Raw genomic sequence first — 24,074 nt, forward strand, 5'->3', positions numbered from 1 at the left:
TACCTCTCAAGCTATGGACTATTGTATGATCGTATGTGACAGGAACCATGCAGCTGCACATCCCTTTCTTTGTGTCAAGTTGAAAGTTGTCCATGAGACCTTTTCTAGTCTCTATTATAACCATCCATGCCTAAATTTATGTCCATTCTCACCTGACATATTTGGCTTATTTCTGTTGTTTTCAGCCTATAGAATTCCAAAATCTTACAAATTTAGATTAGTGTTTTTAGGAATTGAATAAGTTAAAATTAATAGATATGTTGGGCTCTCCAATGAGGAAAATATTTTGTGTTTGTGTGCAATATAAATATGTAAATATGTATGTAATAATTCTGAGCACATGGGAGAATTTCAGTAAATGCTCTTTGATATTGAATATAAGGTTTGATATCACCCTAAAAATGAATAAATATAAACATACACGACACATAGCGCTTATAATTAGACTGTAAATTCTATTTTTTCCCTGGGGTTAAGTATGACTTTAAATACTACTACTCTTCTTTCTATTTTAGAATATTATTATGGCTAGATTGGATAAAAGACGCAAAGGAGTTTTTGGACCACCTATGGGAAAGAAGTGTGTGATTTTTATAGATGACATGAATATGCCTGCATTGGAGAAATATGGAGCTCAACCTCCTATTGAATTACTACGACAATTTTTTGATTGTGGGCACTGGTAACTATTTAACTAGAGTCTTAATTATCCATTCTGAAGTCATTTTTGCTCTCTTTTTCTATCTTAGTTTCTCACATCAAAGTAGGGCATTTTTGCAAGTTACGTATGGAGGAAAATGGTTGCTCAGATTTTCTTATACAGAAATTTTTGGAAGATTTTTCTGTACTTTTTTTATGACATTCTTTCCTCTGGGTGTGTGAGTTAGATTACTGGGATGAATAATCCAGTGTTGGGAATGTGTTTATTCAATAATGGAATAAATTCTTTCCTTTACAATCATCGAAAATAACCTACAGATTACATTTTTCAAAGTACCATTCTCCCAAGGCTTAGGATTTGTGAGTAAGCTTCAACCTAAGTAACCATAATCAGCATCCTATGTTTCTGCCATTTTAAATTCTCTGTATTTTCTGTGACTGTTTGGGACTATATATCCTTGAAATAGCTTGATTTTGACACCAATTTCATAGATAACTCTTCTGCTCCCTCCATCTCATTTTTAAAAAAGGATTTATTTATTTTAGAGAGCATGCACACATGTGCATGCATATGCGTGCACACACACATGAGTGAGGGGAAGTGCAGAGGGAGACAATCTTTAAGTAGACTCCCCTCTGAGCACAGAACACACGGCAGGGCTTCATCTTATGAAGGACTGAGCTACCCAGGCACCCCACCCACCATCCCATTTTTATGCTATAGTTGGTTTCCAACATGTGAGACATTGTATTTTTTGGTTAGGATCAATAATTCTTCATTTCTTCTTCTTAAATGTACTTTCCTAACCCCTAGTATGCATGATTTTTTTAAATCTAAGGCAAGGATGGACTAATTTTGAAGCTAAGTCATATTTTGGAAATATATTTTTGTTATTACTACAGGCCCTTGGAATCTTGTGTCCGGAAGATAACTGCTATTAATAGTGTATTTTTTTAAAATTTATTTTTTATTGGTGTTCAATTTCCCAAGATATAGAATAACACCCAGTGCTCATCCCGTCAAGTGCCCCCCTCAGTGCCCGTCACCCCCACCCCCTGCCCACCTCCCTTTCTACCACCCCTTGTTCGTTTCCCAGAGTTAGGAGTCTCTCGTGTTCTGTCTTATTCCTTCCAGGTTTTTTTCTATACAAACATATTTTTATTTTAAAAAATGGACTCCTATTACACAATCTTTTGTAACTTCTTTGCACTTAAAATTTTCTTTTGAAAACTATCCATAATGTTTGTCTATCTGATTTTGTTGGCTTTTTTTCATTTTGTTGGCTTCTAATACAATTTAATTGTGTGGATCCTGCCATAATTTACTTAACAAGCCCCCTCCTGACAGTTTTTAGGGTTGTTGGCAAAAACCAAGTCATATTTTCATACTTTCTCTTAGGGGTACTGGTAGAGTAAGGACTGGCTGTATAGATTTCTCCCACATCCTCTGACCCTTTTTTGCAAGAACTTCAGTGTTAAAGGACTTAATGGCCTATCAGTAATAAACACATTTTCACTTTGAGTGGTTTCATCTAAATTGAGCCATTCATATAATTCTTTCTGATCAAAATTTCTTTAGATATTTGTTGTTCTCCAATGGGTCTCTATATAACAGAAGTGTTACAGATACTATTTAGACATTTTTATGTGCTCTCAATATTTGAGATGCAAAAACAAAATCAGGACTTTGCTATAAATAGTATGACTATATAATTGTTCAAACTGGGGGCATTTCTGAGTGTAAAAGGGGAGTGTTATTAATAATTACTCCAGGACAAGCCTGCCCAGAATTGTTCTAGGCAAAATGGAACATACGGTCACCCCATCTATAACCAGCTACAAACAAGAATAGTCTCGGGATCCCTGGGTGGCGCAGTGGTTTGGCGCCGGTCTTTGGCCCAGGGCGCGATCCTGGAGACCCGGGATCGAATCCCACGTCGGGCTCCTGGTGCATGGAGCCTGCTTCTCCCTCTGCCTGTGTCTCTGCCTCTCTCTCTCTCTCTCTCTCTCTCTCTCTGTGACTGTCATAAATAAATAAAAAAAAATTTAAAGAAAAAAAAAAACAGGGATCCCGGGTGGCGCAGCGGTTTGGCGCCTGCCTTTGGCCCAGGGCGCGATCCTGGAGACCCAGGATCAAATCCCATGTCGGGCTCCCGGTGCATGGAGCCTGCTTCTCCCTCTGCCTGTGTCTCTGCCTCTCTGTCTCTCTCTCATTCTGTGTGACTATCATAAATAAATAAAAAAATAAAAAAATAAAAAAAAAAAAAACAAGAATAGTCTCTCATCCATACTTCTGGATTTGGAGAGAAAAAACGGAGAGTAAAAGTGGAAAGAAGAGTAGGAAAGAAAGGGAAGGGCAGAAGGGAGGGTCATTCTGGATTCCAGAATTTGGTCAACAGAATCAGTGTCACTGGAAGGAGAAATGGAGTGCTGCTTTAAAAGACAGCACCCTGTCAAGGAGGCACCAGGCCTCAGGTCATGATTTGATTTCAGCTCAGGTCGTGATCTCAAGGTTGTGAGATCGAGCCTCCTGTCAGGCTCTACACTGGGGGTGGAGCCTGCTTAAGTTTCTCTTTCTCTCTCCCTCTGCCCTTCCCTCAAAACTGCCCCCCACTCCCCAACAAAAAATGTTCTGTCCATAGACTGGTGATTGCCTGAGGCAGGTGCTGACAGGTGGGTGAAATAGGTGGGGTGGGGGGGGGGGTCAAAAGGTACAAATTTCCAATTGTAAAATGGATAAATCCTAGGCATGTAATAGACAGCATGATGATTATAGTTAATACTGTATTACACATTCCAAAGTAGTTAGGAGAGTGAATTTTGAAAGTTCTCATCACTAGGAAAAAAAATTTGTCATTATGTGTGGTGACAGGTGTTAACTGGACTTACTGTGGTGATCATTTCACAGTATTGACAAATGTCAAGTCATTGACAATTGACAATTGTCAAATGTTGTATACCCAAAATTGTTATGTCAATTATACCTCAATTTAAAAAAATAGAATTTATTTTTAATTTTTCTACTCTAAGCATTTTCTAGGACTCTTTCTTTTAGAGAAGCTAAAATCAGATTAAGTTTCTAGGCAGTTCTACATTTCATTCCATCTTATTGGCTTGTAATTGATTGCTTTGGAATTTTTATGTGCTTTCAAGGTATGACCTTAAGGACACAAGTAAAATCACACTGGTTGACATAGAGCTGATTGCTGCCATGGGCCCTCCAGGTGGTGGAAGAAATCCAGTCACTCCCCGGTTTATTCGACATTTCAACATCTGCTCTATCAATACTTTCAGTGATGAAACTATGGTCCGAATCTTCTCATCAATTGTAGCATTCTATCTGAGGACTCGTGAATTTCCTCCAGAGTACTTTTCAATTGGGAACCAAATTGTCAGTGGGACAATGGAGGTGAGCATATACTTGGATATAGAATCTTTTAGTATTATATATTTTCCTCGTTTGGACTTTTTTTTTTGAAACTTTTTTTCCCCTTAGCCATCTACTGTGGTCTTCATTGTCAGAGAAGCTGTTAAGAAGGTTTGAGGACAGGAGAATCATAGGCTTTGAAATCAGGGATGCTAACTGGGTTTTGAGCCTTGACTGCTATTTCTTAGTTATGTGACTTAGAACAAGTAATTTGACTTTACATAAAAGTCTTTTAATTACTAAAATGAAATAGCACCTATTTCACAAGGTAGTTCTAAGGAAATTATTTAGGATCAGTATCTGCCACACTACACAAGGGTTTCCTCGACTGTTAGGTTTCTACCCTGGTGTTTCTTAATTTTCTCTCTCTTACCTACTATTCTCCATGTTTGTCTTTAAAAAGACAGAGAAAGGGTCACCTGGGTGGCTCAGTCAGTTAAGCATTTGCCTTCAGCTCAAATCATGATCTCAGTGCCCTGGGATTGAGCTCACTGGGGAGCCTGCTTTTCCTTCTCCCTCTGCCTCTTTCTCTGCTTATGCTCTCTCAAGAACTCTCTCCCTCCCTCCTTCCCTCTCTCTCTTTCTGCCAAATAAATAAATAAAATATTTTTAAAAAATAAAATAAAAAGAGAAAGGAGTGTCTGACTGGCTCAGTTGGTAGAGAGTGTGCGACTTGATCTTGGGGGTCATGAGTTGGAGCCCACATTGGGTGTGGACCCTACTTTTAAAAAGATAAATAGGGGATCCCTGGGTGGCGCAGTGGTTTGGCGCCTGCCTTTGGCCCAGGGCGCGATCCTGGAGACCCGGGATCGAGTCCCACATCAGGCTCCCGGTGCATGGAGCCTGCTTCTCCCTCTGCCTATGTCTCTGCCTCTCTCTCTCTCTGTATGACTATCATAAATTAAAAAAAAAATAAAAACTTAAAAAAAATAAAAAGATAAATAAATTGGGATGCCTGTGTGGGTCAGAGGCTGAGCGCCTGCCTTTGGCCTAGGGCATGATCCTGAGACTGGGAATAGCATTCAAGGCTATACTGGGAATAGCAGTCAAGGCTCAAGAGAGGAGCCTGCTTCTCTCTCTATGTCTCTGCCTTGCTCTGTGTGTCTCTCATGAATAAATTAATAATATCTTTTAAAAAAAAAGCTCAGTGTCATGCTAGACTTGGTACTCTACAATTTTCTAAACCAATATAATTTGATAAGATAAATATTCTATAGAATATACTATTTGTTACGTGACTTTCTTATTATAGCCATTTTACGTTGGCTTTGTTGCTTTCTTCGTATTCAGATATATAAACGATCCATGGAAAATCTTTTGCCCACTCCCATGAAATCTCATTACACTTTCAACTTGCGGGATTTTTCACGTGTCATCCAAGGCTGCTTACTCATTGAAAAAGATGCTGTGGAGAGCAAGCACACCATGATCCGCCTGTTCATACATGAAGTTCTCCGGGTGTTTTATGACCGCCTCATTAATGATGATGATAGATACTGGCTATTCAATTTAATCAAAACTGTTATAAAGGACCATTTTAAAGAATCATTTGATGGTATATTTTCACATTTGAGGAAGGACAATGCACCAGTGAGTATATTTAGTGATTATAAACATACTAAATTAAAATGGTACAATAGCATGAATTGTTAATAATCATCTTTAAAAAATACTGTTGCTTCTGAGCAATCATATTCTTTTCACTTTCCTTATTGATAGGTATTTATTTTGAGAAGATTTGTCTTCAGAGGAATTATGTAGGTAACATGGAAGTTATTTAAAGAATAAAACTTTGGGGCATCTGGGTGGCTCAATCAGTTGAGCATCCACTCTTAATTTTGGCTCAGGTAATGATCTCTGGTAGTGAGATTAAGTCCTACATCAAGCTCCATGCTCAGCACAGAATCTACTTGTCCTCCTTTCTCCCTCCACCCTCGTGCTCTTGGTCTTGCTTGCTTTCTCTCTTCTTGCTCGCTCTAAGAAAGAAAGAAAGAAAGAAAGAAAGAAAGAAAGAAAGAAAGAAAGAAGAAAAGCAAGAAACGAAAGAAAAGAAAAGAAGAAGAAAGAAAAGGAAGAAAGAAAAGGAAGAAAGAAAGAAAAAAGAGAAAGAAAGAAACTTTATATGATAGGAATGAAATGATATAATGAATGAAAAGTGCTTAACATGGTGACCATCCCTTAATAACTACTCTCAGAATGACTTTTCTAGGCTCTGGCAGGGAAAATTTATATGACAAAAATTTCTATTCTTTTTATTTTTTGAGTATATAATTTCAAGTATTAATTTTACAAGTATATTATTTACTACCCTAATATTTAAAAGAACTATTTATAATTGATAATCATCTCATAACATAGACAAAACAAAATTTTATATAACATTTTCTTAAATTTATTTTACCAACTGTAAATTTTGTAACTTGATTTCCACTCTATAGGTAACTGAAGAGAACTTGAGAAATCTCATGTTTGGCGATTATATGAATCCTGACCTTGAAGGAGATGACAGAGTTTATGTTGAAATTCCAAATATTCACCAGTTTAGTGACATTGTGGACCAATGCTTAGATGAATATAATCAAACTCACAAAACAAGAATGAATCTTGTCATTTTTAGGTATCTACATTTGGTATTGATGGTGGAAATTGCTGTTTGTAAAATTTTTCTGTGAAATATTTAAAATGTACCATAAGTATAAAGAAAAATATGGTGAATAACCCTATACTGATCACCCAGCTTAATACATAAAATATTAGCTATTTATTTGAAGTCAACCCTCTCTGACTGCATCCCCATCATACCCTGGGAGTAAAAAGAAACTCAGGTGCTTCTTTGGATTTTACTACACATGTATGTGACAAAACATATATGCACAGTCTTATTTTGCATATTTAAAACTCATAAGTGGTAGTATACTATCCATATCCTTCAAGTTTATACCCTATTGTTTGTGAGAGTCACAAGAAATGAGTTTTTGCTACTAACACAATGTAGTCATTTTTCTGAGGTAGACCTTTAGGTGACTTCTGGTTTTTGCAATTATAAAAAAAAATTGAATATTTATGTCTTTTTGGGTACATGTCTTAGAACTTCTTGAGTCTATATTCCTAAAAGTGGAATTATTGTGTCCATCTTCCACTTTACTAAGTTTTGCTGAAATGTCTTCAGAAATGATTATTTAAGAGCTCCCATGTCCATTACCCTTGTCAACACTTAGGATTGCCAGGCTTGATAAGTTTTGCCAGTCTAAAGGAGAGTGGAACAATATCTCATTGTGACTCCAATTTTAATTTCCCTGATTACGAGTGAGGCTGGATGTCTTTAATGAATTTGTTAATTTTGTAGAGAACTGAGTTTCTGTTTCTCACATAGAAATCCTAGTATTAAAAGATTGAAGAAATGTTTTTAAGAAAAGCAGTAGTATGCTTCCAGTAATAGGTAGTTAAATTTTTATTTTATTTCTATAATTTGAATATTACATTTCAAGAATTTGTACTTTAAATTGTTTTCCTTTGTATCAAATTATTTGATTGTAATTTCTTTTGAAAAACCACATTTCTTGATGATTACCTCTTTAAAATTGGGATAACATATAGGATAGCAAAGTCCATCCTTCCAAGAATATAAAATAATAGTTACATGTAAATATACATTTACATTCATATTTCCAAGTATAATAATACTGATATTTCATAGGTATGTATTGGAACATTTATCACGAATATGTCGAATTCTAAAGCAGTCTGGTGGAAATGCTTTGCTTGTTGGACTTGGAGGGAGTGGTCGTCAATCTTTAACTCGTCTGGCTACATCCATGGCAAAAATGCAGATCTTCCAACCAGAGATTTCTAAAAGCTATGGTATGAATGAGTGGAGAGAGGATCTGAAGGTAAAATTATGAAGAAACCTAGTGTCTAAAATAATATCAGTGCTATGAAGAGAGAGCCAACCTGTAATAGCTGTGTGCTGAATACATGGTTGATGATGACAGGGTTATCCATAGAACAGTTACTATGTGTGCTGAGCACTAAGTGCTTTACATAGACGATCTCATTCTGTAGATGCAACGAATCGGGGCGACAGGGATGGTTGTCTCTGTTTTACTGATGAGGAAACTGAAGTCGAGGGAAGGTATGCATAGCAGAGCAGGATTTATAACTTGTCTTTTCACTGTTGCTGCTGATTCTCTTATCTTTATTCCAATTCAGAGGTCTTATTTCATAAAAACGTATGTTTTCCAGCAGGCTGTTTCAAATGAATCTTGGCAATGACAATGTTAATCATGTTGTCCAATCTTAATACCTTCCTTGGAGCTATGTTGCTTTCCCAGTAACCAATAGAATAGTGGAGTGCATACCTGAGATTCTTCCCCACATGCCTAGAGTTCTGCATGACCCAGAAGGGAGATAATCCAAAATGAATAATAGAGAGATATTGCTGGATTTTTTTTCACTTGTACTCACCTCACATACTAAATTTCTACATCCTAAAAGTTAGCATAGACAACTGACTGCTTGCAGGTGAAAATGGTAGAATCTAAGCTGGTATCAAAGAGGTTTACATAGACATAGAAGGAAAAATTAGAGTGTGTCTTTTTCTGCTCTCACTTTAGAGGAAAGTTTTTGATACATTTACTACCAAATGAGCTAATAGATTTAGAAAGCGCCTTTCCTTAGTAGAAAAACATGGACTTTAAAGTTAGGCAAACTCAGGTTTAATTCCTGCTTCATATGATTCAGTAGTTATCTTGGGCATGTTACTAGATCTTTTGGTACTTTCTTCATTTTTTAAAAAAGATTTTATTTATTTATTCATGAGAGACACACAGAGAGAGCCAGAGGGAGAAGCAGGTTCCATACAGGGAGCCTGACGTGGGACTCGATCCCAGGTCTCCGGGATTATGCTCTGGGCAGAAGGCGGCGCTGAACTGCTAAGCCATCCAGGGATCTCTCTTCATTTGTTTTTAAGAATTTATTCTAAGTTATGCAATTTGTTGGCATATTATTGTGAATAGCATTCTCTTGAAATCCTTTTTAATTTTTGTGCACGGGTTGTAATGTCCCCTCCTTCATTTCTAATTTTAGTTATTTGAATTTTCCTTTTAGAAAATTTGTCAGTTTTTTTTAATTTGTTGATTTTGTGGATTTGTTTCAAAAAAACCAACTCTAAGTTCCACTGATTTTTTTCTATTGATTTTTTAATTCTCTATTTTTGTTTACCTATGCTCTAATATTATTTCCTTCCTCCTGCTAGCTTTGAGTTTACATTTGTTCCTTTTTTGAAGTTCCACAAGGTATAAATTAGGTTGTTGATTTGGGATCTTCTTTTTTTAATCTTCCTTTTGTATTGTAAGTATTTATAGCTGTAAACTTCCTCTTCACACTGCTTTAGCTGCATTTTTAAATAAGTTTTGATATATTGAGTCTTCATTTTTATTCACTTCCAAAAATTATCTGATTTCCCTTGTGATTTCTTCTTTGATCTGTTGTTTTGGGTTTGTTGTTTAATCGCCATGAATTTTTAGAGTTTCCAATTTTACTTCTGCTGTTGATTTATATTTTTATTCCATGGTGATTTTTAAAAATGCTTGATTTGATATCAATCTTCTTAAATTTATTAAGACTTGTCGCCTAATACATTATCTGTCCTGGAGGATATTCTATAAGCACTGGGGAAGAATGTGTATTCTGCTGTTGTTGGTCGGAGTGTTCTATATCCATCCATGAGGGCCAACTGACCTACAGTGTTGTTCAGATACTCTATTTCCTTATTGATCTTTTGTCTACTTGTTCTATCCCTTTTTGAAAGTAGAATATTGAAGTCTCCTACTGTTGTGTTGCTATTTCTCCCTTCAAATCTGTCAATGTTTGCTTCATATTTTGGAGCTCAGCTGTTTGGTGCATAAATATTTATAATTGTTACAATTTCCCAATGAATCAATCCTTTTACCATCGTATGTTTCTTGTCACTTATGACAGTTTCTTACTGACTGTTTTGTCTGATATTAGTATAGTCACCCTGCTTTCATTTGGTTGCTGTTTGCATGGAACATCTTTTCCATCCTTTCACTTTCAGCTCATGTTTCCATAGGTCTAAAGTGAGTCTCTTCTAAGCTGCGTATGGAATCCTATTTTTAAAATCCATTCAGCTAAACTATGTATTTTGATTGGACAATTTAATCCATTTGTGTTTAAAGTCATTGCTGATAGGGAAGAATTTACTACTGGCATTTTGTTACCTGTTTTCTGTATGTTTGTAGGTTTTTTTGTCCCTCATTTCTTCTCTTACTGCCTGCCTTTGTGTTTTGTTGATTATTTGTAGTGACATGCTTTGATTCTCTTCTCATTTCCTTTTGTATATATAGATTTTTTGGGGGGAGGGAGTTACTATTGTGAGTAGATAAGACATCTTAAAGAAATGACAACCTATTTTACACTGATAACAACCATAATCACATACAAAAACTACTTCTTTATATCTGCTCCCCTTTATGCTATTGATGTCACAAATTATGGCTTTATAGATTGTGTACCCATTAACATAAAGGTTTGTAAAGCTTTCTGTGCTTTTAGATTCTAGGTTCTATGTAAAAATTTAAAAGTGAATTTATACAGTAAAATCACAATAATATCAAATTCTATATTTGTCCATCTATTTACTGGAAAACTCTACTTTCATATGGCTTCGTGTTGCTGTCTAGCATCCTTTCATTTTTAACTTGAAGAACTCTCTTTAGCATTTCTTGAAGGGCACATCTAGTGGTAATGAATTCCCTCAGCTACTAGAGAAGTTCTTGATTTCTTTATTTTTGAAGGACAGTTTTTCCAGATACAGTATTCCTGGTGGACAGATTTTTTTTTCTTTTTAGCACTTTAACTATGTCATCCCATTCCCTTCTTGCTTACAAGATTTCTGCTTACAATCTTACAAGATTTCTGCTAAGACATATGCTGGTAATCTTGTGAAAGCTCCCTTGTATGTGAGGCACTGTTTTTCTCTTGCTGCTTTCAGAGTTCTCTCTTTATTTTTGACTTTCAACAGTTTGATTATATATGTCTGTCTTGTTGTGTGAGTCTATTTGGATTTATTCTAGTTGGAGTTTGTTGAGCTTCTTGAATTTCTATTTCCATCTTCATTTGTTCATTTCTATCCTCAGATCTGAGAAGTTTTGGGACATTATTTCTTTAAGTAAGTTATCTGCCTTTTACCCCTCTTGTCTCCTTTTGATACTCCCATAATGTGAATATTAGTACACTTACTGATATCCCATGAGTCTTATTTTTTAATAGTTCATATTTCTGTTGATATTCCCATTTTGTCCATGCATTATTTTCCTGATTTCCTTTAGTTGTCTATCTGTATTCTCTTTTAGCTTATTGAGCATCTTTAAAAGTTATTTTGAATTTCTTGCTTTGTAGTTCTTAGATCTGTTTTTTTTTTTTTTGGGGTTTATTTTGGTTCTTTGATTCAGCCATGTTTCCCTGTTTCTTTGTATGTCTTGTGATCTTTTCATTTTTGAGCACTTGATAAACCATCCGCTCTCAATGGACTGGCTTCATGCATGAGGGAATCTTCATCGATTACCAGACTTCTCAGAACTTTTTGGGGGTTGCATCTTCTTTTGGATTTTGCATTAGTTTTTATATATTCTAATATATACAAGTGATTTGGGCTATCTTAATTTTATGTTTCTTATTATCTGTTGGCTTTGATCTTTGTTGTTGTATTCTTCTTCCCCTAACATCTTGCTACCCTTGGCACCTTCCTGTGGAACTTCAGATGCTGCTTCATTGTGCCAGGTCACTTGCCTCTGTTCTCAGTGGCCCCCACCTCATATCAAAACTAAGCAGTTTTCCTGTCAGTACCCTGAGTCAAGTGAAACAGAAATCTGTCCCCCAGGTACCCCTAGACAAGCTAGAATGCTGAAAGCAGTTCTGCTCTATTCCTTCTATGTGAGGGAAAAGCCAGGAATTGATGGTATTCTCCTGATTGTGTTGCTCTATGCTAGGAGAGAAGGGGCTAGGGTAAGAAAGATGCAACGAATTTTCTTACCTTTTTTGCATTGTTCCTTCTCTTTTTTATGCATTTATGGAGGTTATGTACCCCTTAACTTGTTTCTAGAGTTCTACAAAAGCATTTTGGTCTGTACGTTGTTAATTTGGTGTCTTCATGGGACAATGAGGACCTGGAGCTTCCCAGTCTGTCATTTCACTGATGTCACTCCCTAGTTTCTTGTAAAATTTAGATAGTACCTCCTATTTCATAAGTTGTTATGATTAAATTATACAATGTATGTGAGATTCCTGGAATATAACTAGTATTTTGGAAATGTTTCCTCTCTTTTCCTATTTAGAAATAGTTTTATACATTCTGTGTTTGAATATGACTTTTAAGTATAACAGTGCTTATGTCAAAAAGTTAAGTCTGTTTATATTGTATCTATTTATTTGTATATGATAATTATAAAAAGACACTATAGAAATAAAGCTGACATGATTAGATATAATACTTCTTTGAAAACTAGTTTTTTTTTTTGAAAACTAGTTTTAATGATAGAAAAATATTTCTAGGAACACAACAACCTGCATTTTGGAGGATAGCTTTAATGGGAAAAAGCAGTTTTGTATAATATTAAAATTCAGCATTTATTTAAATGATATGATTTATTTAAAATATATCACTTAGAAATAGAGACAGATTATTTTAAAAATCATTTGCAGAGTAGTAATGTGTTTTCACTTGAAATACGTCCAGTGGAATACTGGCATATGTTTAATAACCAAATGTCCAGGGGGTTCAGGAGAACCTCTGATTAGTAGCATTTGACAATTTCTGTGGTATAAAAACTCTTACCATGGATTATTCAAACTTCTGCCATGGATGATGTCACTGAAAACAGAGTAGGGAAGAGTTATGTGTTTGAGCACCATTAAGTAGTAGTTACTGTATACAATAGATTTAAATAACTTCCGAAAAATAGATAATAGTAAGTATAATAGGAAGTGATGAGATTTATGTTTTGTTACTTTTGTTGTTAATATAATTTATTTAATTGTAAGTTCATATAATTTAATTTTTAATGCTGTTTAAAAATCCACTTACAAATTCTGAAATTTTAACAATTAGTTCTAACATCTTGAACAAGTCTACTCCATCATGCCAGTGAGTCCATATCTTTATATTAATTGAGAATCTTTGGTTGTAATTGACAACATGACACAAAAGAAAATGCAGCTCAAACTAACTTAAGGAAAATACGGAGTTATTGGCCTACATGACAGAATGGTCCAGAAATAGGGCTTTGGCATGGCTGAATTTAGGAGCTCAAATTAAGCTATCAGTAATTACTGAGTAATTACTCTATCTCAGTAATTACTCTATCTCCTGGCTCTGCTCTCCTCCATTTGGTTCCTTCTCCAGTAGACTCCTTCCATCTTCCATGAGGCAACACAATTGGCACCTAGTAGTTCTAGATTATAGGCCTTTATATCCATCTCAGAATGACAGAGATTCTTTCTGTTTTCAAGTCCATCTCAGTCTCTGAAGCAAGACTGATTGGGCCTTCTTAAAATCATGCCCTCTTCTGAATTAAAGAATATATATTAAAGAATATATATATAGGCTTGGGACACTGACCAGTTGGGGTCTCCTGCTCAGGGGATGGGAAATATAGAGTCCTTGAATGATAGCCCCCCCTCAGAAGTGGAGGGAACTACCACTCTAAAATTGAGATGTCATTACTAAAAGAAGGGAAAAGGAAGGGAAAGCAAAAAACCACATGTTCACCACATTCTGCTTACAAATGCATTTTTATTTTAAGGTTCTATTAAGGAATGTGGGCATGAGGGGCCAGAAGACAGTCTTTCTTATCACGGACACTCAGATTAAAGAGGAAGCTTTTCTAGAAGATATTGACAGTGTGCTCAATACCGGAGAAGTACCTAACATTTTTGCTGCTGATGAAAAACAGGAAGTGATGGAGGTAAATACTTTTTAACGAGTGCTGTTTTCAGCACAGGAATGTTCTTATCTCGCAACTTTTTCTCTATTCTTTAGGACAATTATAGCTTGTGTACAGGATTTTGGTACTTAAAAACTTAAAAGTATATTATTTTAATACATCTTTTTTGGTAAGCTTCAAATCATTTCTACCATAGTTATGAGATAATGTTTATAATTCCTTTCTTTGTAATGATGCCAATTTCGTCTGTTTGATCTTATGTAGCATGTTTTATGAGTGATTAGACATTTTATTTTATTTTTTTGTTTTCTGGCAACCCAGGGCCGAGGCGGCCCCGAGCACTGATTAGACATTTAAATAACATCTTAGGATCATGTGATATGAGAAAACATAACTTTGAAACGTTGCTTGATTAACTGTTACGGTTTACCACTGATTAGAAAAATTTTTTAAAGACTTAGGAAAACTCCTGTCTTAACAATTCTGATATATCTGATAATCATGCTTTACAACTTAATTGATAAAAAAAATACAATTGTGAAGTGCCAACTCCTTTAGATGTCTTGTCTTTCTATCTCTATTTCTAATATCTTCCTACACAAGATCTCTGCTAGTAATTTTTCTTTCTCATTGCCATAACTACTATTACCCACAGAATGTATCACTTATAGCTGGATGCTTCATTCCAGTTTTCAGTTATAGCATCTGTAGTAAAATAAATAGATTTGCCATAGTAGTTCAAGTACCTCCTTTTCTCTTGTATGGAATGGAACTAATGTGTATACATCATAGTTCCTCCTACATAGGGTTGTTGTGAGTTCTGAAGATCAAGTGAAATGAAGCCCTTATGAAGTGTCATGCACTTAGAACACCTGTAGTAAATGGTTCATTACCAATTTGTGGCCTGGAGTGGTGAAGGAGAAAAGGAATAAAGAAAAGATTCTAAGTTCTCTCTTCTATCTAGGTGATATCAAAGATGTGGCCAGTGCTGCTGAAAAATGGTGATTCTCCTAATTCATGGGATAGATTCATCCCCTATACTCCTATCCAAGAAATAGTCACCCTTGGGGAGTAAGATTTCCTCAATTTTGCCAAGCTTTCCTGCTCACTTTAGCTATTTATCTTTTCATCTTGTCCCTTTGCTACCAGATTTTTCCATTGCTTCAGTATTTTTTTGTAGTATGATCCAATAGTGGTCTTAAGAACTCTTTCTTTCACATTCCACCCAAGTCTTGGAAGACCATATTAATTTATCCACAAGGAAATAGCCATTGTCAGAACTCAGGAGTACTGAAATGTAACCGTATTTACGTTTGTTTTATGCTAATTTTTTTAAAATAGGAAAGGTAATACGAAAGAAGCTCTATTATTTTCTTTCTACATTCTGCACTATCCTGGACATTCCACTTTGAAGGTCATGTCTTGCGCTTTGCTTATTTCATCCCTCTGACAAAAATTTTAGCTTAAACCTCCTCACTCCTGGTAACTGGCCCCTATAGCTTGGACTTGGCACTGCTTAGAGGGCACCTCTTAGAGACTCAGCACATGTCTCTGATTTCAGCAATGGAATTCAAGCCTCAAAATTCCACTTCCAGGGGCAGCCCAGGTAGCTCAGTGGTTTAGCGCCACCTTCAGCCCAGAGCCTGATCCTGGAGACCCAGGATTGAGTTCCACATCAGGCTCCCTGCATGGAGCCTGCTTCTCCCTCTGCCTGTATCTCTACCTCTCTCTCTCTCTCATGAATAAATAAATAAAATCTAAAAAAAAAAAGGAATTCCGCTTCCAGACTACTTTTTCCACTACTCTATTTGCTTTCCTTGAAGAATTAAATTATTTCAGGGTCTTTCTCAATAAAAGTGACTTCTTAATCACACATTTAGTGATGTCTTCTCAGTTCCTTTAAAAAATGCTCATTCATATTTGACATAATTCATTATTCTTCAGCTTACATTAGGGTTCACTCTTTGTGTTGTACATTCTATGGGTTTTGGAGAAATGAGTACTGATGTGTATCACCGTTAAGTATCACACAGAATAGTTTCCCTAACATAAAAATGCCATGGGTTCCAACTGTTTGTGCCTCTCTTCCTCCCTTGATTGAACTCCTGGCCATCTTTGCTGTTTTTATTGTCTTCATAGTTTTAGCTTTTCCAGAATGTTCTATAGTTGCCATCATACAGTATGTAGCTTTTTTTGATTGGCTTCTTTTAGTCAACAATATGCATTTAGGGTTCTTGTGTATCTTTTTTATGGCTTGCTAGCTCATTTATTTTTACCACTGAATAATATTCCATTGACTCAAAGTATCGTAGTTTATTTATCTATTCACTGATTGGAGGACATCTTGGTAGCTTCCAGGTTTGAGCAATTACAAATAAAGCTGCTATAAATTTTCATGCACATTCATTTTCCTACTCTCTCAATCAATCCCTGTCCCAAAGTATATGTGTGTGCAGGTGGATATTACTCTCCCACAGACAGCTCATCTTCTTAGGAGCATTAACCATTATTTCTATGTGAATAACCTCATACTTATATTACTAACCTGGCTATTTCTTGAACTTTTGTTCTACAGTTACAACCATATCTTTCTCTATCTCATGTCCCAAAGGTAACTCAGACTTAATGCAGGTAGACCACCTGAACATAACTTCATAGACTGACACTGATCATAATAGTGATAATTTGGGAATTACTATCATAATGCATATACAGAGTCCATTTATAATTTTCCATGAATATATCTAGCACATAAAGCAGAACATATCTATCATAGAGAATTCTTTTAGAAATCAATTCATTGTAGTAGCAATAGCAATGTGTGTGTACATATATATATATTGCTATAAAAAAAACTTTCTTGGGGCTCCTGGTTGGCTCAGTGGTTGAGCGTCTGTTGGCTTGGGTCATGATCCTGGGGTCCTGGGATCAAGTTCCACATCAGGCTCTCTGCAGGGAGCCTGCTTCTCCCTCTGCCTGTGTCTCTGCCTCTCTCTGTGTCTTTCTTGAATAAGTAAATAAAATCTTTTAAAAAACCTTCTTAAATCTATTTATAAGATAATTTATTGACTATGAAATCTTTTGTGCTCCAAATAAGGAGAAAGGTAGCATATAAAAGCTAATAGTTACTTAACTATGCAACAAGAACTATTCTAAGTGTTCACATGTAATAACTCATTTGAACCTTCAACAACCCTCTGATGTAGGTACTCTTTCCCCCATTTTACAGATGAGGACATTAAGTTACAGAGAGGTTAAATAAAATTTTCCCAATGTCACATAGGTAATAAGCTGCAAGCTGAGATTTGGATTCAAGAAGTTTGGTTCCAGAGCCATGATGCCCAACCTTGTGTAAGATGCCTCTCTCATATAGAGATAAACAAAGTTAAAAGTGCCCCCATAATCTCATTACCAGACAACGGTATTAACATTTTAAAAATATGTGAATGTAATAAGAATAAAGTGAGAGAATTCAAATAGCATAAAAATGCCCCAAATGAAAAAAAAAATAAATAAACCAAGAAAAATGTCCAAAGTTAAAAGTGACAGCCTCCCTCTCACCCTCTCCCTTAAGTCCATCTCACCAAAAGTCACCATTATGAATAGTTTCTGTGATTGCTTCCATAAAAAGGTGTGTATGTACTTACACATGTGCCTAAGTATTTTTTAATTTAACAAAGAGAATCATATTATATACACCTTTGCACATTTGTTCTCATTTTATCCTACTGATCTTGCCATAGCACATACATTGATGCGCCTCCTTTAACGGTTGTATAAAATCACAACATATTGATGTTTTGTAATGTTTTTTACTGGATGCCTCGGTGGTTTGTTTTTCCTCTTATAAACAATGTTAAATTATAATTTTATATGTTATATACACACACACATATAGTGGTAAACTTTCTGTGCATATCTTTATAAGTTAAATTCTTAGCAGATATTTGTTTTCAAATTATAGAATTATGGAGTTGGAAGAAGCCTTCTAAATACAAACTGTATCAAATAAATTCTACTGATATGAAAAAAATTTTGGAATATTTACAAGGAGAATAATAAAAATTCTTAATATTCCAGGGTCTACTAATCCTATCATCAGCTTGTCTATTTTTGTTCACAAGGTTTTTATGTTCTGTTATTCCCTAGGGTGTTCGTCCTGTAGCTCAGGCTGGCAACAAGCATGGTGAACTCAGTCCCTTGGCCCTGTTTGCTTTCTTTGTGAATCGCTGCAAAGATAATCTTCATGTTGTAGTGGCCTTTAGCCCCATTGGTGATGCCTTTAGAAATCGCTTGCGGCAGTTCCCATCCCTCATCAATTGCTGTACCATTGACTGGTTCCAGGTGTGTAATTTGGGGCAGCAGTGGTGGTGGGGGGGTGACAACTAAATCTCTTAGAATTTTTCTGAAATCTTACTCCAGCTCTGTTAATATCCATTCAGCACGTGTTTCTTGACCACCTACTCTAATGACAGGTGTGTCTCGGTGCCAGGGACTGATAAGCCTGCATGATCCCCAGGAGGAACTCATACTCTAGACTTGAAGATAGAAAAAGCAGTTGGCAAATGAACATTCACAATTATATGAAAGAGCTATAATCTTGGTGTGCAAAAGTTCTATTTATTAGGACAGTGAATCCCTGAAGTATGAAAAATTAATTCTATAAAGGAGGAGTGTATTAAGAACCAAGAGAATAGGGATGCCTGGGTGGCTCAGCAGTTTGGTGTCTGCCCTTACCCTTGGATCGAGTCCCACATCAGGCTCCCTATGAAGAGCCTGCTTCTCCCTCTGCCTATGTCTCTGGCTCTCTCTCCGTGTCTATCATGAATAAATAAATAAATAATCTTAAAAAAAGAATCAAGAGAATGTGTTATATATATAGAATATATATATAGAATATATAGAATGTGTTATATATGTATATACAAACCCACATGTATATGTGTGTAAAAATACATATACGTAAAACAAACAAAAAATACATATACGTAGATCTGTATCTGTCCATATTGATAGCTATATCTATACATATATTTATTGTAAATAATTGGCTCACATGATTATGAAGGTTAACAAGTTTGAAGATCTGTAGCCAGCAAGCTGGAGACCCAGGAAAACTAATGGTGTAAATTCTAGTCTGAAAGCCAGAAGGCTTTGAACCAGGAAGAGCTAATGTTTCCATCTGAGTCCAAAGGTGGAAGAAACTGATATCCCAACCTGAAGGCAGTCACGCAGAAGGAGTTCCCCTTACCTGGGGGTGTGAGAGTATTCAGCAATTTTGTTCTATTCAGGCCTTCTATGAGCCCATACACATTAGGGAAGGCAACCTGCTTTACTTAGTCTATTGATTTAAATATTAAACATATCCAAAAGGACACCTCATAGAAACACCCAACATAATGTTTGACCAAACATTAGTTTGGTATAGGTAGTTTGGTGTAGCAGATGGGCAATGAGGATAGCAGGAGTTAAGCCGGAGCTTTGGGTAGGTGCTAAGTTGTAAGTAAATTTGTAAATGTGCCTGTGAATTTGGTTTTATACCAAAGACACTATGGGGGCATTAACATATATTTAGCTAATATATTTCAAAGGAAAAATCCAAACCATTGGCAGTTATATGATGGATGGTTTGGAATAGGGCAAAACGAGATAGGAAGACCAGCAAAGTGACCGTTTCAATCATGCCTGCAGCAAGTGATGAAGGTTGCCACTTCACTTAAGAAATTGCCACTGCTTGCGTAAGACTATGAAGTAGTTATGCTCTTGAGAATAGTATTTCATGGTACCTTCTATTTGTTTTATGCTCAATACAATATGGACTGTAGATTATAGAGTAATTTATTTTATACTTCTTTTTTAAAAAAGACTTTACTTATTCATTTATTTTATTTTATTTTTATTTTTTAAAGATTTATTTATTTATTCATGATAGACAGAGAGAGAGAGAGAGAGAGAGAGAGAGAGAGAGGCAGAGAGACACAGGAGGAGGGAGAAGCAGGCTCCATGCCGGGAGCCCGACATGGGACTCGATCCCGGGACTCCAGGATCGCGCCCTAGGTCAAAGGCAGGTGCTAACCCGCAGAGCCACTCAGGGATCCCCTATTCATTTATTTTAGAGAGAGTGAGAGAGTATGTAAGTGGGGGTGGGGTGTGGGGAGAGGGGTAGGGAGAGAGAGAGAATCTGAAACAGACTTCACACTGAACTCAGAGCCTGACCTTGGGCTTGATTTCACAACAGTGATATCATGACCTAAGCCCAAACCAAGAGTTGGACACTTACCTGACTAAGCCACTCAGGTACCCCTAATTTCTTTTAAAAATAAATTTCTGGGGCAGCCCCAGTGGCTTAGCAGTTTAGCGCTACCGTCATCCCAGGGTGTGATCCTGGAGACCCGGGATCTAGTCCCATGTCAGGCTCCCTGCATAGAGACTGCTTCTCCCTCTGCTGTGTCTCTGCCTCTCTCTCTCTTTCTGTATGTCTCTCATAAATTAAATCTTTTAAAAAAATAAATAAAAATAAATTTCTGGTACTAATATGTTTTATTCTTTTTTACCTATTTATCAATTGTATTTTTGAAAAACTAATTTTCTCTTTTGAGGGCTGCACATATATTTCAGCTAGTGGATGTTTTAGTGTTTACATAAGAATAAAAGTTGTGTGAAACAACTTTGATTTATGTAAGCCATATCCTAATATTATATCCATTAAGTGTCCAAAATCCAAAACCAAACAAAGTCTGTCCAACCATAAATTTTTCTTTTGTGAAATCTTATAAATACAGTTTACTGTTTCTGAATATCTTTGTCATAACCATGAGACTTTCTATTCTAAATAATTCATAAAGAAAAATTTTTAAAAAAGGAAACAGGGAATTGCAAATAAATAAGGGAGTTTAAGTTGATAACAGAGAGGAATAAAGGTTTTACACTGAAGCAGTGGGGATATAGAATCTATGTTAGAATGATGCTAATGGCATTGTCTGGGACTTGGGTTTGTGAAACTCAGGAAGTGAATGTAAACCACTATGTATCACATAGGTCAAGACGGCACTGACTTTGTGGCTAGATCTATAGTCTCAAAGTAGGGAGTGTACTTACTGGGGGTACCAAAGCAATTCAGACGATCAGGGAAGGAATTACTGGAATATTCTTTTTTTTTTTTAAGTAGGGGTGTGGAGCCCAACTCTGGACTTGAACTCATAATCCTGAGACCAAGACCTGAGCTGAGATCAAGAGTTGAATGCTTAACTGACTGAGCCACGCAAGTGCCCCAGAATATTCATTTTTGTATGAAATATTATATATGTATTAACATTGACATCTTTACCTATTTTATATGTCAGAGAGCCATGTGTCCTAAACAGGATGTAAGGTACCCTGAGGGATCCCTGTGATAAACTGAATATTGAAAATATAATACAGTTATAAGTGGGTGTAAGAGAATGGCATAAACCAGCATAACCTAGCTTGAGCTTATGTCAGTCATGCCATGAGGCAAAAGCAATGATTCCTTAATGAGATATGACAGGATATCTGTTAAAACAAATTTAAGAAGGCTATTTAAAATAAGGATTGATACTGACTTTAAACAATAAACCTTATCCCCAGAGTATATCATACCTTGCAATATTAGCTTATCATGGCATTGGAGAGACCATTGGTTTCCTAACAACAGCCATTCTCTACCCACTTTATCCTTGCCTACAGAACTCTGATTTGGTCTGAGAAATCACCTTCCATGTAGCCATGTGTCCCAGGGATTGATTCCTGCTTGGTCTAAGTCAGTATTGGTGCTCTTGTACCTTTTACTATTGATTGGTTTATGCATGAACCTATTTATGACCTGCTTTTTACCAATGGGTCCTGAGTTCAAGTCTACTGGGAGCTTTGGGGAAAAGTTTTTTCATTATAAGAAGAGTTATATGGTAGAAAAAGAGCCTTTTCTGTCTCTCAAACTTGTTGCTTGAGGATAAAAGGTCCATAGCTGCAGCAGTTCTCTTGCCACCATGATGGGACCAGCCCCAGGATAAAGTATACTGAGAATGGGAAAGCAAAAGGATGGAAAAGACTGGATTACTGATGACATGGCTGAGCTTCTAAATTAGGCAACTCTGGGCAGCCCTGGTGGCTTAGCAGTTTAGCGCCACCTTCAGTCGAGGGTATGATCCTGGAAACCCAAGATGGAGTCCCACATCAGGCTCCCTACATGGATCCTGCTTCTCCCTCTGCCTGTGTCTCTGCCTCTCTCTCTCTCTCTCTCTATCTCTCATGAATAAATAAATAAAATCTTTAAAAAAATAAATCAGGCAACTCTGAAAGACTTATATATGATGATACATCCCCTTTGTGTGAAGACTGGTTTCTGTTGCTTTGGCCATAAATATTCAGTTGCTAGAGATAGTCATTAAACCTTTATGATTAGGGGCACCTGAGTGGTTCAGTTGGTTGAGTATCTGACTCTTGATCTCAGCTCATGCCTTGACTTCAGGCTCCTAAGTTCAAGCCCCGTAATAAAAACAAAACAAAAAACCCTTCACAATTAGCAGGATAATTAAAAAACAAATCACCCAGAACAGAAAGATAAACCTTTGTAGTGTTTTCAATGATGTATAGTTAATATGACACTTATTCTGGCATTTTACAAAAATTTGATGATCTTGGTAATATTTATTTTTTTTTGTTTTTTAAAGATTTTATTTATTCATGAGAGAGAGAGAGGCAGAGACATAGGCAGAGGGAGAAGCAGGCTCTCTGCAGGAGCCTGATGTGGGACTTGATCCCGGATCCTGGGATCACTCCCTGAGTCAAAGGCGGATGCTCAACTGCTGAGCCACCGTTAGAACCCTCTTTTGAGGTTTGAAAAATATGTTAGTACAACATGAATATAGTATATTTGTAGATAGGTATACCCTGGCAGTGTGTGCTTTTTAAACTTTACTATTGGAGTGCTTGGTCAAAAAAGTTTGAATTTTTCTAGGATGAAGGGCCAGAGACTGAAAAAAATTATATTAAAATGAATATTATCTGATACAAAGGAAAATAATTACAAGCATCTTGCTGAATCTAAATGAAATTTGGAAAATTATGAGCAAGTAAAGATTATTTGTTCACTTAACATAAATTATTTCCTTGAATAAATATTCTAGATAATTATTGACAGGTGCTGTCTTAGGCACTGAAGAGAATGGCATGAGAAAGGTCCTTGATTTCATGGATTTTACATATTAGTGGTCAGGGAGACAGGTGATGAACAAATGAATTTAAAAAATTTATGTTGTGTTTTGGTAAGTGCTAAGATGAAAACTTAGGACAAGGAAAAGAGAAATGAGGGAGGGAATGGTGTGTTACAATGAGTGCTCTGGGGAGACCTTCCTAGTAAGCTGGCCTTTGTGCAGAGATGTGAAGGAGAACCACATGGAGATCCAAGTGAGGAGGGTTCTAGTCAGAGGGAATAACACATCCCAAGGCCCAGATGCAGGAGCATAGTTGGCATATTCTAGGAAAAGCAGAGGAACCATTTCACTGGCACAGGGAAGACTGGAAAAGAAGCAAATTTGGGCAGAAGAATCTTAAAAGTTCAACTCTGGATGTTTTAACAGTTAGGAATTATGATGGACTACTAATAACAGAGACCCAAACTAGGGGCACCTAGGTGGTGTGGTTGGTTGAGGGTCCAACTCTTGGTTTTGGCTCATGTCGTAATCTCAGGGTCCCGAGGTTGAGCCTCATGTTGGGCCCTGCACTCAGCATGGAGTGTGCTTAAGAGTCTCTCACCCTCTCCCTCTGCCCCTACCCTCTGCATGTTTTTTTTTCTCTCTCTCAAATAAATAAATCGTTAAAAAAAAATCCTAAACATATAAAGTTTTTTTCTCTCATAGAAAAAAATCTGAAGATAGACTGGGCTTTGTGGCTTAACAAAGTCATCAGACTCTAAGGTTTTTTCATTACTAGCTTTAGCAAGTGGCTTGCACCCTCAAATTCATCTTATGGTCTAAAATGCCTGCTGGAGCTCCAACTTTCACATC

General features: G+C 36.4%; 1 protein-coding gene across 1 annotated transcript in view; it reads left to right on the plus strand.

Moving 5' to 3' along the window:
* Positions 1-24,074, plus strand: part of DNAH12 (dynein axonemal heavy chain 12) — a 211,420-nt gene that overhangs the window by 106,551 nt on the left and 80,795 nt on the right. Inside the window, exons 39-45 of the mRNA XM_055344074.1 lie at positions 516-682; positions 3,814-4,069; positions 5,378-5,677; positions 6,526-6,704; positions 7,785-7,977; positions 13,909-14,070; positions 18,199-18,393. Of these exons, the coding sequence (XP_055200049.1) occupies positions 516-682; positions 3,814-4,069; positions 5,378-5,677; positions 6,526-6,704; positions 7,785-7,977; positions 13,909-14,070; positions 18,199-18,393 (1,452 nt within the window). The remainder of the gene's footprint in view (positions 1-515; positions 683-3,813; positions 4,070-5,377; positions 5,678-6,525; positions 6,705-7,784; positions 7,978-13,908; positions 14,071-18,198; positions 18,394-24,074) is intronic.

This window comes from Nyctereutes procyonoides, unplaced genomic scaffold (assembly GCF_905146905.1).
Source record: "Nyctereutes procyonoides isolate TBG_1078 unplaced genomic scaffold, NYPRO_anot_genome, whole genome shotgun sequence".
NCBI lineage: Eukaryota > Metazoa > Chordata > Mammalia > Carnivora > Canidae > Nyctereutes > Nyctereutes procyonoides.